Genomic DNA, 16,806 nt, shown 5'->3' with positions numbered 1-16,806 from the left:
AGAAAATGAACGAAATATTCAGAAACGATTTTTTATTTAACCATGTACCAAAAACTACTTCTATACTGATCATCATGTCTTCAAACGATAAAATTTCATAATTGCTATACTTGCATATTCCATATGTGCACACGCATGAAGCGTAGATATTACACCTTGTGTATGTGTATTATGTATACAGTATATATTGTTGAATTGTGATATCCTACCATTGATTTCAGGTGTGAGATACCGAGAGATGAAGTGTGCATTATTGCTTCTCATGTAGAATATTTACAAAACTAATAGATAACTGGCAGACTAATTAGAAGGAAGAAACCAAAATATTCACTTAAAGCAAGACCTATCTCTCTCTAGATATATGAGGAGGACCACAATATTTACCTTTTCCTTTATGTGCAGTCCTTTTAACCCTAATATTACTACTCCACCAATTAACCACTCATTCTTTAACTGCGGTAACACACATAAATTTTCACCTAATCGCACAATCCAAAATGATTAAGACAAATCTTGATGCAACTCAATCAAGACAACCTATGTAATTCCAAAATATCCATCCACTGAATTTGGTCTGATAAAAAATTTCTTAATTACCAAAATAGCTCAAAGTTTATCTCCTGGGTATTTTTTTTTTCTTGGGCTGCAAGTACTATATTGATGGCTACACATCATGCATTAGCCCTTTCAATCTTTATGCATTTACAATAATAATAATCTCAAGCATGCTTCTTTACATCAAAACCGATCACAACTGCACAGTCATATCTAAAAGGCAAAGCCTTTGTCTTCAATGCCCTTAGGGCATATATATACACACACAGATATACATAGTGGCAATTCTGATAAAAATGAATGAAAAAGGGTTTGATGCTATCTGCACCAATAAGACGCATGTTTTATGGTCACTACTCTGAAACTTAAGGGTTCAATTTTTACATAAAATGTGTGTTTTTTTTCCATGATTAATTTAGTGTGTGTGTGTTTTGTGTTATGCAGGCTAGTATGAGTAGGGCTTCATCCTCTCCTTTTTAAAGTCACGAGAGCTTGTGTTGTTTCAATTTTAGTGAGAGAGAGTGAATAGGGATGTCTCCACAAGAGCTGGCAGAAAGAAAAAACTGATAGAGAACTTTCAAGCCTCCTTTCTTCAACATCACTCAACTAATAGCCTCCAAACTGAAGTCTTATAATCTCCCAAGCTTTAGTTCTCCATCCCATCTCCCATCCAAAAAACAAAATCACATTTTTTAAATCCTTTTTTTCATCTGTCTTTCTTTGTCGTCTCCATGTATGTATCACACCCCTCAACCCCACACATGATCATCTTCTTTCAATTTTCACACTCTAACTTCTTCTTTCACTTGTTGCTAGTACTAATCAATTAAAATTTTATTTGTTGGTATGTATACATTTTCCAGGAGACCAGAGGGAAACCCACTAGACCTCAACAACTTACCTGAGGATTATGCAAGAGATGCCAAACTTGTCCCTGAGGACAGCTCCTCTTCTGCTGGTACATAGCTTTTCTCTTAGTAATTAATTACTCCATCACACCTACTACTTCCATATTACTAAGATCCATTCTCTAGAACAAGAGTGCACATTTTGAATGAATTAAATAATAATCTCATAAAATAAATTGTTGGGGATGGGGAGTATGAGAACGAAACCCTAGAAAGTGGTTGAAAAAATGACAAGACAAGGTATATCCAAAATCGAAAATGAGAAGAGGGGGAGGATTAGTCTCATCAAAGTTGCTTTAATTGGCATGGGGTGCAGCAGTATACAGGAAAAAGAAAAGCGGCGCTAAGGAAGGAAAAGATGAAGCCTCTAAGGTGTATGAGTGCAGGTTTTGTTCCCTCAAGTTCTGCAAATCCCAAGCCCTCGGCGGCCACATGAACCGCCACCGCCAAGGTAGGACTATCTCTTCTCTCCACTTTCTTCACACATACAATCAAATGCTTATATAATACTACTATCAGAGAGGGAGACGGAGACATTGAACAAGGCAAGGCAACTGGTTTTCACCAATGATTTAGCTCCCACAGGCCACCTAAGCTACGTCTCAACGTATGCTCTCTCTCTCTCTCACTCATAAAATAAAATTGTCTCTTTTTTGAGTCACCGACTGAATTTATGATATGTGCAGAGGGCAGCCGGTTCCGGTTCCGCAAGGAGGGGAGGGAGCGATGCCGTTCAGGCCGGTGTATCCGACGAGGATGATGCCTCCTCCTCCTCTGTACGCGTCGCCGCCGAGGATGGTGTCGTTCCATCCGGAGTACTTGGTGGGGCATGTGATGGAGGGGGAGAATAGGTACACGTGCATAGGGGCGCCGGTGGGGCAGGGGTTCGCCGGCGGTAGAAATGAGGAGGAAGGAGTGGGGTGGGGCCGGAGGTAGACAAGGACAAGATTGGAAAACGTTTTGGATTGTATATGTCGATCAATCCGCATCAACATGGATTCTTTTCTTTTGTTTTTCTCTCTGTTTTTTACTATCATAACTGTTTTGCTACCTCTTAATTTCTCTCTCTCTCTCTCAGACACAATCAATCCAAAAACATGCTGACAAATCTTTCAATGCTCATCAGTTTTGGCTTTATTTTTTCACATGAATCACATCTCTTACTTTCTCCTCAACTCGGATTGGAGGCTTCTTTCTTTCCAATTTTCTTGTGTCAAATAACTACTCCATATTTAATCAATTAATTAAGATGTGATTGTGGAGTTTTCTAGGTTTTATGTTATCTGCAAGTCGTATGGATTGAATGAATAATGAAAACTAGAGTACTAGTATTTTAATGATTTTTTATAATTTCTTCAAATTGTATAGTATTAATAGATTTATACGAAGAAGGTGATTCATCGATTATCTCTTTCTACGAGAAGATAAATCATAAAAGATCGACGAATCAACACGTGTTGAGTCATAATTTTCCTTTATTCACTGTAGTTCCATGAGGTGTTAGTGTTAAAGAATATCTTTAATTTGCTTTATGCATACTGATAAATGCAAACATCAAAATATACTACTATAATAACTTAATTAGTTGATCGTTTGCTCTGAAAAATGCATTTTAAATGTTTACACATGCCAAACAATAGTAATATCACGTGAATATTGAAATATAAATATACTCGTATAAATAAGCGAATTCATTCGAACGCCCAGAATACTGAAACGACTATTTAAGATCTAGTACTATATATTAATAATAAATATATACCAAGTAGTAAGATGTAAAGATTTATATACATACAAATAGGTCTAATAGTCTATATTCTTGCACTTCATTCAATTCCCGAATCTGTCTCTAGGTACTCTATTTGCTTCAAGGTCGCTGTCATCATTAATTTTCAGATCCAATATGGACCATATTACATCTAGTTTCCTCTCACATGAATAATTTCACAGACCAACTTTTCCAGTTATTCATATACAAGAAAATTACTAATGAAATATAATACCACATGTCAAATCTTGACCGATCTAACAGGTTGGCAAAATATACTCAACTCCTATTCACATTTCATTTGTCAAAGTGTACTGGTTTGGGTAGATGAAATATATTAGGGCCGAAGTAATTGCTAATTCGATCACTTCCTAATATCGTCCACGGTAAGAATAGGCCAGCCATATACCAGTCATAGGCGAGCCACTCTCTCTCTCTTTGCCATGTCATTAGCACTAAAAATCCACCTGCCACATCAGCATTTTACTTAAATAGGCTAGCCCTAGGCCAGCCATAGGCCAGCCGCAATAAAAATAATTCAAAAACAACTACATTTACGGAATTAAACACAAAATACGGAATTAAATTTACGAAACATATACGGGAAAAATTCGTTAATTTTATTTAAATAAAAAAAAGTACATTAACTAAAAATAAAAAAAATTACATAATAAAAAAAAAATCCGGGTTTCCACACACGAGCCACCGCCCCACTCTACTCCTCATTAATTTATTAAAAAAATACATTAAAAAATGTTAGTATGCCTTGAATCCGTTATAGTTTGCCGCTAGCCGAACGGGGGTCCCGCTGTGACATGTTTCTGTTTTAGGTCTTAATTTTGTATTGGGCCTAGCCCGTCTTCTATGTGCCTATTTTAAAATTACATAATTAAAAAAAATCATAAAAAAATACATTAAAATACAATAAAAAAATGCATAAAAAAATACATTTAAAAAATGCAATAAATAAAAAAAATGCATAAAAAAAATTAAAAAATAGTGCTGGCCGATTGGCACGCCACAATGGCGGCCAGCGCCCTCAAATCGGCTAGCCCACGCCGATATTTTCGCCGATTCGCGGCTGGCCGATTCCAATAGTTCAGCTAATCGACCGGCTAACGACGCGAATCGGTTAGCCACTATTGTGGATGCTCTAATAGAACAACAAAATATATATGATGAATACCAGCCGATAATTTAGTCACAAATGTATTAACCGATATTGTAGATATCTTATGATGAATATTAACCGATAAGTTAGTCACAAATATATACACATCTCTCGTATTCTACCATCTCTACTCTGTTATTTTATATTCTACTATTTATCTGTCTCACTCTAAATAACATATTAAGATCACATTTTAAATGATATATTTTTAAAAATAGAAACATCACCCTCTCTATAATTTTATTCTCTTCACTTATCTCACAAAATAACACTACATGTATAAAATAATGTGACAGTAAAGAAATACTCCACTTAAAGTGAGAAAGAGGAAGTATATATTCATTTTTTATATAAAAATCTATATAGTACTCTACTAGTTTACTAGATAATATCAAAATCTAGAAAATTATACTGTATACAATTGTGATTTAGATAATACTACAAAATATCTCGATTTCTACTATATAATTCTTAAAAATTCTACTCTGCTAAATAACACTTTGGCTTAGATGGAGTAATATTTAGATATTTCTATCACATAATAGTAGATATTATTCCTAAAAAAATAAATACTACGTCCATCCCAAATAAATTGAGTCAAAACTTTTGAGCAAGAGATTAAGAAATTGTGTTGAAAGTTAGGAAAGATAAAGATAAAGTAAAGTAGATGATGGAATTAAAAGTGATTGGTTGTTTTGTTTTTTTGTCAAAAAAAGGAAATGACTTAACTTAGTTGAGACATCCCCAAAAAAAAAAAAAATACGACTCAACTTAGTTGGCACGGAGGAAGTATCATTTTCTTTTGTTCAAATACCTCTTCCATTATAGTAATAATTCTTGAATTTTGAAGCATGCAAAAATTTTGGTTACGGCTAGTTATAATGGTTGCCCTAATGTACAAATCAAATGTATGGATTCAGATAGAGAAAGAGAGACAAGAAAACATAGGTGTGGGAAATATTTGCAGGGCAAAGTAAATTACGGTCAAAAGCTGCAGATTAAGTTCGGCAAATATAGGATGTGAAGGAACAAATATATGGCAACTCTAATTGGCAGGTCAACTCACAGTCTAGTTAGCCTCTGAATTTCTCTAGGTCAATCAACCTCCATTACTTACTTAATTTTTTTTTTCCATATTTCAGTGCCTAATCATACATTTCCCCCCAATCCTAAATTTTACTACATACATTTCTCAATCTCTAATTAAATCATCTTATTTTTTTAAAATCCAATTTGATTTTATACATTTTGGTACTCCATTTAGAGTCAAGTTTAGACAAACAATAGTAGCAATAACTTAGATCTTACACTGACCACACAACCATATAGATAAGGGTGATTAGAGAGATGGGTAACTTTTAGTGCTCCTACTTTGCAGTGCTACTTAGTTCTCTAACAATACCAACATAAAAAATGAAACTTATTTATTGAAATTATATATTCACAAAAATGATGACTCTTTTATATTCCTATTAATATTCAATTCTATATATCAGTCACATAAAATATCACAAAAATGCACCATTTATCCTAGTGAAACCAAATTAATCCAACACCATATTATCCAATTAATTGATGTCACACCACTATAGAAAGTATATTTGCTAACAATTTCGCAATATTCCATTGAGTAAAGAAGCAGTCCACTGTCACACTTCAACAGTGCAGAACGTTTAGCTCTCTCTCTCTCTCTCTCTCTCTCTCACACACACACACACACACACACATACACACACTAAATCTCTCTCTCTCTCTCTCTCTCATAGCTGAAATCCCGAGACCTCATTGGTGAAAGGAACAACACTAGATTGTACTGTTGCCTTAATAGGGTTTTCCAGCAAGCATCGCATGAGTAGGCCAGAAAAAAACTTCACTAAAAAAGTTGCATTCCAGTCTAATTAAATACACTAGCATAATCATTTTAATTAAAACATTTAGAAATTTAAAGATACAAATTGAAGGTGCAGCTGCTGCTGCAGCAAAAGTCGACGACCCCTATGATTTTATAGAGTCAGCTTAATTGCAATTCACAATTTTTGAGACGTTTAAAGCTGCTGCTGCACTACCCTAATGCTTTACTCCAATTTAATTAAATCAATACTTTTGTTTTATTTTATAAATTAAAATACTCCATATACTTCACCTTAATTACTGATCAATGAGTACAGTTAATTCAAGCAATTTTCTGAATCTGCTTTCACACTCATTCTGTTCACATTCATGCCTCTCTGAGTCGCAGGCCTTTATGTATGTGGTATAGCTATCAAATCCAATTACGGAAACTATTACTCTTTAATTTGAATTTTGTTTACAAGTTTACTTGTATTAAATGTTTTTGGTCAGATGTCGTCCTTTAATTTATTTAAAACGCAAACATAAAATAAGAGAAAGAAACAAGCAGTTGTTTCTACTTCATCTTGGAAATGGAGACTGATAGTTTTGATGTAAATATATAACTAAACAATTCAAGAAGCTAATCCTGAAGTCAATATTTACAAGTTTATAAACTATACAGATTCGAAAAGCATAAGTCTTTTCCAAGTCTAAAGTTGGCTCTATTTTCTATTTTTTCCCTTTACCTGTACATGTCCTAGATATCTACAATAACTAGAAAGGTACTGAATTTATGCAAACTGATTGAATAAATTAATATCATTAGGGTGCAAAAAAGTGATTGAGAATTTTAATAGGATAAATATAATGAGACAAGACATTTGATTGCCCATGAAGAAACTCTCGAGCTTATAAAATTGTGCCCTTACATATATGTATATTAATTTAAATGTTTCTTTTAGGTTTTCTGCTACAGTAGCAGAAAAAATTCCAGTTTTTGTCGATGAATTGAGATATGTATTCATTAATTAAACATGACAAACTTTGGTAAACGAGTTATGAATTGAGTGTATGCAGTTGTATATCTGCCAAGAGTAATTCCATATAAAGATCAAATAAATGGACAAGACATTTGATTGCCCATGGATTAATTCTCGTGCTTATAAAATTGCCCATGGATTAATCAATACCTATATAAGTGGAGTATATACTAGTATGAGTATTAGGTTTTCTATTACCCAGTAGCATCAGATTTTTTTCAGTTTTTGTCGATGATTTGTGATAACGCGCGAAACTAAGAAGAGTATAATTAAACCCCAGCTAGTATAAGTTTTTTTGTTTGCTTTTATAACACATATTCCTTTCTTCTATGTTTTTGCAATTACAACATAACGTCTTTAATTTCATCAATAAAATGTATTTTGGCGGTACATATTGGCCAAACATCAGCGTTGAAGATTTGGAAGTGTTGTAAACTTGTAACTGTAAAATTAATAATTTACAAATATATTGTGATACAACAAAGCTGATGTTGTAATTGCATGTGTTGTGATTATAGAAAGTTAAAAAGGTAATCTTGTAAGTATAAATTACTACTATGAGTTTTTAATTTCTTCAATTGACCCAGTTATTATCTTCAAATATGCATATATGTAATCAGTCCACGAACACTACCACGTCATGCATCCACTAGATATTCATATACGTATCCATAAGCCACTGCCAACAAATTAAAAATTGGCTAAGAACATTTTTTAAAGCAATAAAGAACGCCGCTAATTTATGTTTATAAATATATTAATGCATCACCGTTTAGAAAACCGTTTTCATTGTATGTGTCACAACTATAATTAGGAGATACAACTAGATAAAGCAAAGATTAATTTTTCCTAAACCCTTTCTTTTACCTCCTAAATCTTTAATTATTTTTTTTAAAAAAATCCCACAAGTAATTGCATCTGGCTATCTTTTTTGTAGTTAGACAACATTTAGCTGACATGATATTTACTGGCTAACTCAACAACGTTTATGAAGTGTATTTTCTGATATTAGTTGCAACATTGGATATTTAATGCGCACAGAAAGTCTTTTTTGTACCATTATTCTTTGCAATCTTTAATACTACTATTATTATTTGCAATCAATAAAATCTTTGAAGTAATTAAAAAAATGGAGAAAATAGATGAAGTTGATGGATCCCTATCAGCTCTCTTTGCGGTGGAAGTTAAGGTGCAGAGAAATGTCCTTTTATGGCTGCATAATTGGATTCTAAGTTGAATGAAATATCATGTGCGTGTTAAATTTATATATATTGATTTGGGTATGCAAGCATATATGTATACCAAATCTATTTTTGTGAAAAGTGGCATATCACACATTTAACCTTGAGGAAACCCCATCGTTATTTTGTGCTCCCACCATTTCAATTGGCCGACGTCGCATGCATATCATGGTACATTAGTACTACTTTAATTTGCCTTTTTATTCGTACAATATTTCCCACAAAAAAGGGGTTCACAATATACATTTATTAATCAGCCTTCACTACACATTACTATAAGATATCTTACTCTTAAAAAGGGCTATATTGTAATTAGTCCTATAAAAGTGTAGTTCGGAGCCTCCTCAAAAGAAATGTTGAATTTTTGCACCTTTCAGAACTTTATATTTAGCACCTTCCCTGATCCAAAGATTTCAACATAATTGATATGGGCATAATAGAAACCATTAATCGTTTAGGTAAATAAAAAGAAGAAGATAAAAAAGGAAATGGGAATATTTAAGTTTTCAAATGATGATGAGATGAAAAATCTGAGAAAGGGCAGAAGTCTGCTTGTCTCATCACCAATCATGCTGCAGCACTTACACATTACCGTGATTGTCTTTTTTCATGGAGATGAAAAGTTGGCGAAGCATTCACAACTAAGTTTTGTCTTTCTCTCTCTATTTGGAAACTGATTGTACCATCTCAACCCCTCTCTTAACTCTTTCCCTTCTTACTCCTATATTTATTTCACATTATTATACATATAGTAACGCCCTACTCATATATGCCCCAAAAACATTGTGTGGATTTCAACACACACACACACACACAGTCACTCACATGGTTACCTAACTGCCTCTGATATACTTCAAACTACAAACTCTGCTGCATCATATTTGATTCTTGGACCTTTCAATTTCACCTTTTCCCTCAACACTTTTTTACATAACAAACACAAAGAAAACGATAATGTAAAATGATGATTACATGGTTAGATTTTCTGTTCGTCATGCTTGGACATGGAGAACCTGGCGTTCACCAGTTCAGCAGCGGCTCGTGCAGCAGCTGATGCCCGCTCTGCTGCGGTGATAGCAGCACGAGCCTTTAGCAGAGTGTCATCGGAAGATTGTGGGTTGGGATCCTTGATCTCGTTGATTGATTTGGGACTATGTTCCCTCGCTGATAACTCAGCTCGCCTTGTTTCCACATACGAAGTGCTGTTGTGGGAAGAGGGAGGTTGCAGGTGGCGCGCTGGCCGATTACCATGTAAAGATGGTGCTGGCTGATCTGTGATGGTAGACGAAGATTTCCGAACTTCTAGCTCTGGACAAGGTTGCACAGCTATTTGTTTTGGTCCATTCTAAAACATAGCAAGGAAATGAAATCATAATAATGTATTCAAGAAATCGGTATTATTACCATAGAGAAAAGAGTTGCATGCTTATGAAAGGTGATATCATGAATGTTTAAAAGATCATAACACCATATGCATAGAGAGTTTGATCGAGAGTCGGACAGAGATCCTTACAAGAAGATCCTCGGGTTTCTTGCTAAATTCTTGTTCTGTTTTGGTTGAATCCCAATTGACATTATGTTCTAGTGCGATTGCCTTCAGTATGTTGAGCTTTACATCTGTGGGCGGAGCAATCACCGAGAGCTTTTCAATTATCTGCAGATTACACAACGCATTCTAATTATTCGTATTTGGCAAGGATGGTGAAATATCAAGCTAAAAGAACATAAAAAGACTATTAACCGTGCGGTTGACACTAGTATCGGGGCGAAGCTCAGATGCAGCAGCTATGAATTCCTTTCCATATTTTGCAGCAAATAGATTCCGGACCTGCAATAGATCCGGTAAATCTGAACATCTTGGAGCTGAAAAGATTATGCTAGCCACAGCTTCCCGTAACTCTGTAGGGCATTCTCTGTATTAAGGAAGACAAATGGCATAAAATGTTATGATTCAAAAAATAGGAAGCACCACTAATTTGTCACAATCACATTCAAAACTAGAACTATCAACAATCATAAGTACGATAAAAAATTAATGGCCGATAAATTGACTCCATGTAAGGAAAACAATGAACTCACAAGCATCAGATTTTCACATGTAACTTAGATCAGAATAGAGACGAACCAATGCCTTCGCTTCACGTAAAGTTCTAGATTATCACATCTAGAGAATCAATGTGCTAAGACCTAAACAATGAACTGCTTTATAATAACCACAAAATGCAGAAGTGTCTGTCTTATTTTAGACCATATCATAACAAAGGTAGATTGCTAAAAAATAAAATGACGCACTTCTTTAAACGCCTTCTGGTATTTCTAAACATCCCAAAATCAGAAAATATACGAGCATTGGCATAAACCCAAGGACGAGGTTACCTCTGGCTTTCAAGAATTGGTACACGGGCAAGAACAAACTCGCAGAATAACTCCAAGATTTCATATGCCTCCCATGTGTTTTGTTCTCGTATAACATGCTCCACCTATATCAACACAGAAAATATTAACACAGAATGAAAACATTGTGTCGGAAGCAAACAAGATCTTCTCAATATGAATAGATAAGTACTCTAATTCGAGCAATAGCTTCTTGGCCAGCCTGCAGAAATTCTGCTATCTCCTTCCTCATAAGCCTCAGCTGCACATCCCGCTTGTTTTGCAGAAGCTTGATACGCGAGATTGCCAAGGTTAAGCATGTTTTACTACAAAACAAGTATGAGTAATCAATCCAAACTGTTAAAAATTACAAGAACAAGTCTCCTATGAAAGCAGACTCATATGAGAATCTAAATCTGAACTGTCCAAATCACAGAAAAACAGCTTTTCCCATTGCATAAAAGCATTCCTTAACACAATTCATTAATCACCTTACGAAATTTAACCCTAATTCAGGTCGATAGAAAATCCCCAAAATGGTTGGCAGCATTGCATAAGATGCAATTTTTACAATCATTCATAATTCTAGATCCAAATATCAAGCCCCTACAATTTATACCCAAAATTCAATCCCGATTCAGATGATCATCCGTACATAAACACACGCGATTTGCAGGATATACATAGTTCTAATATTGAGAAATAAATCATGAATAAATCGAAAGGGAAAAAACCCGACGAATATCGACAATTCTTAGCATTTAAAATTTCTTCTTCCAATTATAGAAAAAAGGAGAGTTGAAAAGTGAATGGATTGAACTAACCATTTGGCTCCAAGGAGTCCCCTGTTGAAGAGTTGATTCAGCATAGACATTTGGAGTTCGTGTGCCCCTTTAAGCAGCAGAATTCAGCTTGTTAGGAGATCGATTTTTACAAGAATTCTGCGCTCATTATTAGGGGTATATGATTACAATGAAAAATTAATCGAAATATTGTTTCTTTGCGTTGTCTTTACAGTTCATTCTTCATAAAATGATTAGAGAAAGAAATATAAATGGGCCGGGCCGGGCCGGGCAAGAATGACATGATTTACTAAGTTGTATAGATACAAATTAGAAGAGTTAATGAAGTGAAAACTAGATACTTATATGTCCTGTTCTAATACTTATAGCATCCTAATTTAAAATTAAGGCTAAATCTCCATCCTTAGATTTTAAAATGAGTGGATGAAATTAAAGTTCACAAATCTCAACAAATACTAGACAAAATATCAACAAAAGGGTAATATCGTCATTATCTTATCATATGATAATTTTCGTGGGTGATTTTTTTTTCAACATTGTGTATTACAAATATCAACAATATGACATTAGAATATCAACACAAGGACAAGAAAATATCAACACATTTTTATTGAGATTGGACATGCATAATATTGAGATTTTGCCTACAATATATTGAGATTTTTTGTTGCATTTGTTGATAAAAGCTGTTTATCAACATGTACGAAAAATTGAAATATAATTTATCAAATTTCATCACCCGAACATCGTCGGAACATATGCAATTGAGATCTCGTTGGAATCCTTATTACATTATTTTTAATTTGATATATTTTTTTGCGAAAAAATAATTTAAATTGAGAGAGTTACGTAAATTTAAAGATTTGAGATGATTTTGAGGAGAGAGAAAATAGTTAGTTATAATTAGGGAAATTGATCTCTAAAACCATGAACTTTCTTAAAATTTGGTATTTCCCATGAACTTTGAAATTGGTATATAATATCACGAACTTTGTATTTTGTTTGGTATTCCCAAATTCACTCAAATAAGATATTTTCATCAAAATCTTATTTAACATAGGCAACCGTGATATGTTTTATAATATTTGAAACCATTTTTTAAGTTCATAGCATGTAGCATAAAAAGTCACGTTGAAAACCACGTTGATTTAATTGTGTCAAGTATGATAAAAGCCTCGTAAGTTAGTCAAATATAGTAATAAACATGCCATGGGAAATACCAAACAAAATGCAAAGTTCATGATATTATATACCAATTTCAAAGTTCATGGGAAATACCAAATTTTGGGCAAAGTTTATGGTTTTAGAGACCAATTTCCCTTATAATTACTATATATAGGATTTGACATTAATACCCTTTTAATTTAATTAATAATTATTTAAATTTAAAATATATTACACTTGACAACCACGAGATTTTCTAATCTAATAATTAAAAATTGATCTCAATTTTGGATTAATAATTAGTTAGCAATTTATCGCATCCCCTCGTGTGATAGTATCAAATACTATTAATTAGGAAGTCCATCTTTATGCATGTACACCGAGAAACGAACACCAATCAATATTAAGTTTAAAACCCATTTTTATATGTTGAAATTCTCCCTTTAACACGAGTTAAACAGTTGATAATATTATTATATTATAGAATTCTAGTACAGAAGGTAGAACCAAACTAGGATGTTGAAAAAAATAAACTTATCCTAAGAACTTAATGCCATGACCATGAGTTTTCATTTTACCGGGGCAAGTGTGTGAGGATTTAATTAAAAATAGAAATTAACAAACCCTTTCTTGCTGGTTGAGACCTAGGTGATTCCATCTATATCTATTTTCTCCTGTGAGTTCTTGATCAGGGGCCTTAGTAATGAGTGTTTTCGTTTTGGTTCTTGATTTTGTGTTGCTTAGAGAGTGTTCTTCTCTATTTATTCTGTTTGCTTCAGTTATATTTTTTCCTTGTTCTTGCACACCTTCTTATGCTCACCAAAATTTGCACCTACTCACTCCTTTGCACCGTCTCTCGATAGATTTGGGCCGTTGATTTTATCAAAAATAATAAGTGTTTGAACTATAATATTAAGCTAAAGAAAAAGTACTACTCCATTATTAATAAAAATTCGAGAGTATTTCGTCGGCCCAAATAAAGCAGTAAAGCTCATTAAGGTCTTGGGCTTTAAAGCCCAGCTTTGGTGATATTGAACGTTTGGTTGGCCCATTAGGACGTAGTTCGGGTTGATTTTGGAAATTATACTTCTGCTAATTAGTTACAACTCCAATAATCTCATAAAAATTGAAACTATTACCAATCGATAAAAATTACTATACCCAATGTAATTTAATTTATACTCCATTCGTATACCTAACTAACAAATCACGTGTAATTAGTTTTTAGTTCATTAATTATTAAAACAATAGTGAATAGGGAAAAAATTAGTTCGCAATCAGTAATTACTAATGTTGCTCAACTTAGTGGGTAGGAAATGACAAGTTTGATTTATTTGACTGAATATGCATTGACAAAAATATAGTACTAGTAACTAATAAAATATAGATCTAGATCATAGCAAATCTCAGTCTGAACTTAAAGGTGCAGAAAAAATAGTAATGATTAAAGTTGCTAAGAATTAGTACAATATTTTTGAAAATGATACGTAGAAGAATGTTTCAAATAAACACCTAAATATTAGATAATGGAACTAATATAATAGATCCATAAATAAACACATCTCACGTAATTACTTGGAACTCCAAAATCATGAGCAAAAGGAAATCACTTAGTTTAAGAGTAATATAAAAAATCTAAAGGGTACTGATAAATGCACAATTGTAAGCACATAATTGAACATTTTAGATATTTTACATTGAAATTGATTTATAAATATAAATTGGTTTAAAATAAATTACATAATAACCATTCTGCAACAATTTAGAAAAATATTAAAATTTTAAATTAAATATCTACCTATTTAAAAAGTAGGAGTAATTTTTTATTGAATGTTGTATAATTATTTCAAATGAAGCTCAAAATCATGTAAAATTTTCATAAATTTTCCATATAATTTTTTATAACTAATAACAAAATTATGTTGTACTTTAATTTAATTAAATTTATAATTTAGGGGCATTACGTATATTTATAATTTATGTACATTTATCTTTATTCAAATTGCAAAATAGGAGCTCGTAGCTTATATGGGAAAATATTCTAACTTGCTAAATTTTTTTCTAGCAAATGATTACATGATTAAAGATAACAATGAAAAGGTAATTCATGCTTGCAAGAAGTCATCAATGGAGGTTTGCTTCTTATCATGACAGGAAGAAAAATTAGTACTATGTTTATACTTTTATCTTTCTTAATCTTCTGTTAGCTTTTGGACTATTTTTCTTTTTTTGCATGACATTTTTCTCGTGTTGAATGCACATTACCTATAGTGTTATTGAATATTGTATCAAATGAAGCATATATATCGTGTAACATAATAACTTAGAAGAAGAAAAATTGAATTACGCCCAACATGCTTATACTACCACATCGATTCAATAGTCTAAAACGGTTTGCTTATAGTTTTTGTCAACTCTCCAATATTTCTTACATAATTTGTACACGAAATGTGTGTTATGGTGTTGTGTCCCTATCTTTGAGATGTTTGGTATCTTTGAACATTGAATTTCCCCCCTTAGAGAGAAGAAAGAAAGCTCATGTGATGATTGTATATCTTGATTATCATGAAAAAATTATCATTACATTGATGTACTCCTTTTCAAACTAAAATTTTACTTTAGTTCCATTTATTGGTGATGATTGATTCAATAAGACAATATGTGTCAAGTTTGATCAAGAAATGTTAGACCCAATTTGACTACTTGGGTTCACACAAGGTGACACCATCTTTATTGTGATCAATAAGATTCTTACACTTTTTAAGGTCTTCTTAATAAATTAGTAGTTCTCACATCTTTTTATGATTTCAAGTGCATGAAATGTCAATTTGGATAGACAACGAAGAAATTGTAAGTGAATAATCATGTGTTGCTATTTTTCTTGGATCACGGGAAGAAATTCATTTGTGGAGATGAGTTAATAGGAAATCCCAAATTATAGTTGATTGTGGTATAAAACAGTTCTATCTGGACATGAAGAAGTGATTTATGGGTTAGAAATGTTCACTGCTGAATTGTGATTAATTAATTTAGTTTCCATGATTTCATATATAAACTAATATATATACTTTCAACTTTCGGAATTAAAAAGGTCTAAATTAAAGTTATTATGAGATATCAAAATTCTCTTTTCTTAGTTGTATCATTTTTCACTTTTCTGGTTCAATATTTTCTGGTCCACGGGTCAATAGTTTCCCATTCAATTTTATATGTGCCAATTATTGAATTTTGAGTTAGGAGAATTGATTTTTTCATCATCTCATTGATCACAATTATTTTGTTTTGATGATCCAAAAAGTTCAAATTCCAAATCAGGAAGTATGATCGATTTTGGGCCTTCTAATTATTTAATTATGGCGGCCACCTCGTGAACTTTTCTCACCTTTCTTATCTTTAAAATTATTTGTAGCAATTGATTTAATCTAAGATGTTATCCTGAATAATTGTGTCTTTTTGTGAAATATACCAAACAGTGTACACTTGTTTAATCATTATTACTACAAAATAATTATTTACATTTCGTAATTGTGAAAATTGAGAATTTGATAAATGACATGAAATTAAATATATCTAAATTTTATTGTAACATGTTCATTATATACGGAGTATTATCTTTCAGTGTATATAGATTTTTCAGTATCTTGTGGAGTATACTATTGTAGCAATTATTGGAACCTCTCTGTGCATGTATTTGTCTAAAGAATTGGATTAAGGCACTTTCAATTTTAACAAGATTCAAACATCTGTATTTAATGTGGTTGTAGTAATCGTGTAGTGGCTAATTAAGGAATGTTGCCGATTCAAACAATTCTCTTTGTTTAATACTCCTACTTTGGTTGTGTTTTGATTACCGATAATACAAATTAGCCTTTTAATAAACCCTTTTAATTGTAATCACAACACGATGCAAATTGAGAGTTTTAGTCGCTAGCTTTCTTATTGTGGATAAG

The 16,806-nt window shown here is 32.7% G+C and overlaps 2 protein-coding genes across 3 annotated transcripts; one reads left to right on the top strand and one right to left on the bottom strand.

Annotated features, from left to right (window-relative positions):
• Positions 1–1,072: 1,072 nt before the first annotated feature.
• LOC125191262 (zinc finger protein JAGGED-like) lies at positions 1,073–2,585 on the top strand. Of its 2 annotated transcripts, none has more exons than XM_048088778.1 (5): positions 1,073–1,288; positions 1,419–1,513; positions 1,783–1,914; positions 1,983–2,070; positions 2,150–2,585. In XM_048088778.1, coding segments are annotated over exons 1-5 (567 nt in total). In that variant the 5' UTR covers positions 1,073–1,286; the 3' UTR covers positions 2,400–2,585. The 2 variants fall into 2 exon arrangements, with proteins under 2 accessions (XP_047944735.1, XP_047944734.1); XM_048088777.1 differs by having other exon boundaries at positions 1,780–1,914.
• A 6,780-nt stretch (positions 2,586–9,365) lies between these two features.
• Positions 9,366–11,889, bottom strand: LOC125187156 (IST1-like protein). Its single transcript, XM_048083690.1, has 6 exons — positions 11,714–11,889; positions 11,083–11,215; positions 10,893–10,996; positions 10,258–10,429; positions 10,030–10,170; positions 9,366–9,861 (listed from the first exon to the last, which is right to left on the bottom strand). Exons 1-6 carry the CDS (start codon positions 11,761–11,763, stop codon positions 9,493–9,495), a joined length of 969 nt encoding a protein of 322 aa, XP_047939647.1. The 5' UTR covers positions 11,764–11,889; the 3' UTR covers positions 9,366–9,492.
• Between the last annotated feature and the right edge of the window lie 4,917 nt (positions 11,890–16,806).

Source organism: Salvia hispanica, chromosome 5 (assembly GCF_023119035.1).
Source record: "Salvia hispanica cultivar TCC Black 2014 chromosome 5, UniMelb_Shisp_WGS_1.0, whole genome shotgun sequence".
NCBI classification, from domain to species: Eukaryota; Viridiplantae; Streptophyta; class Magnoliopsida; order Lamiales; family Lamiaceae; genus Salvia; species Salvia hispanica.
Note: the sequence above shows the minus strand (reverse complement) of the source record. Positions and strands in the feature narration are given on the sequence as shown.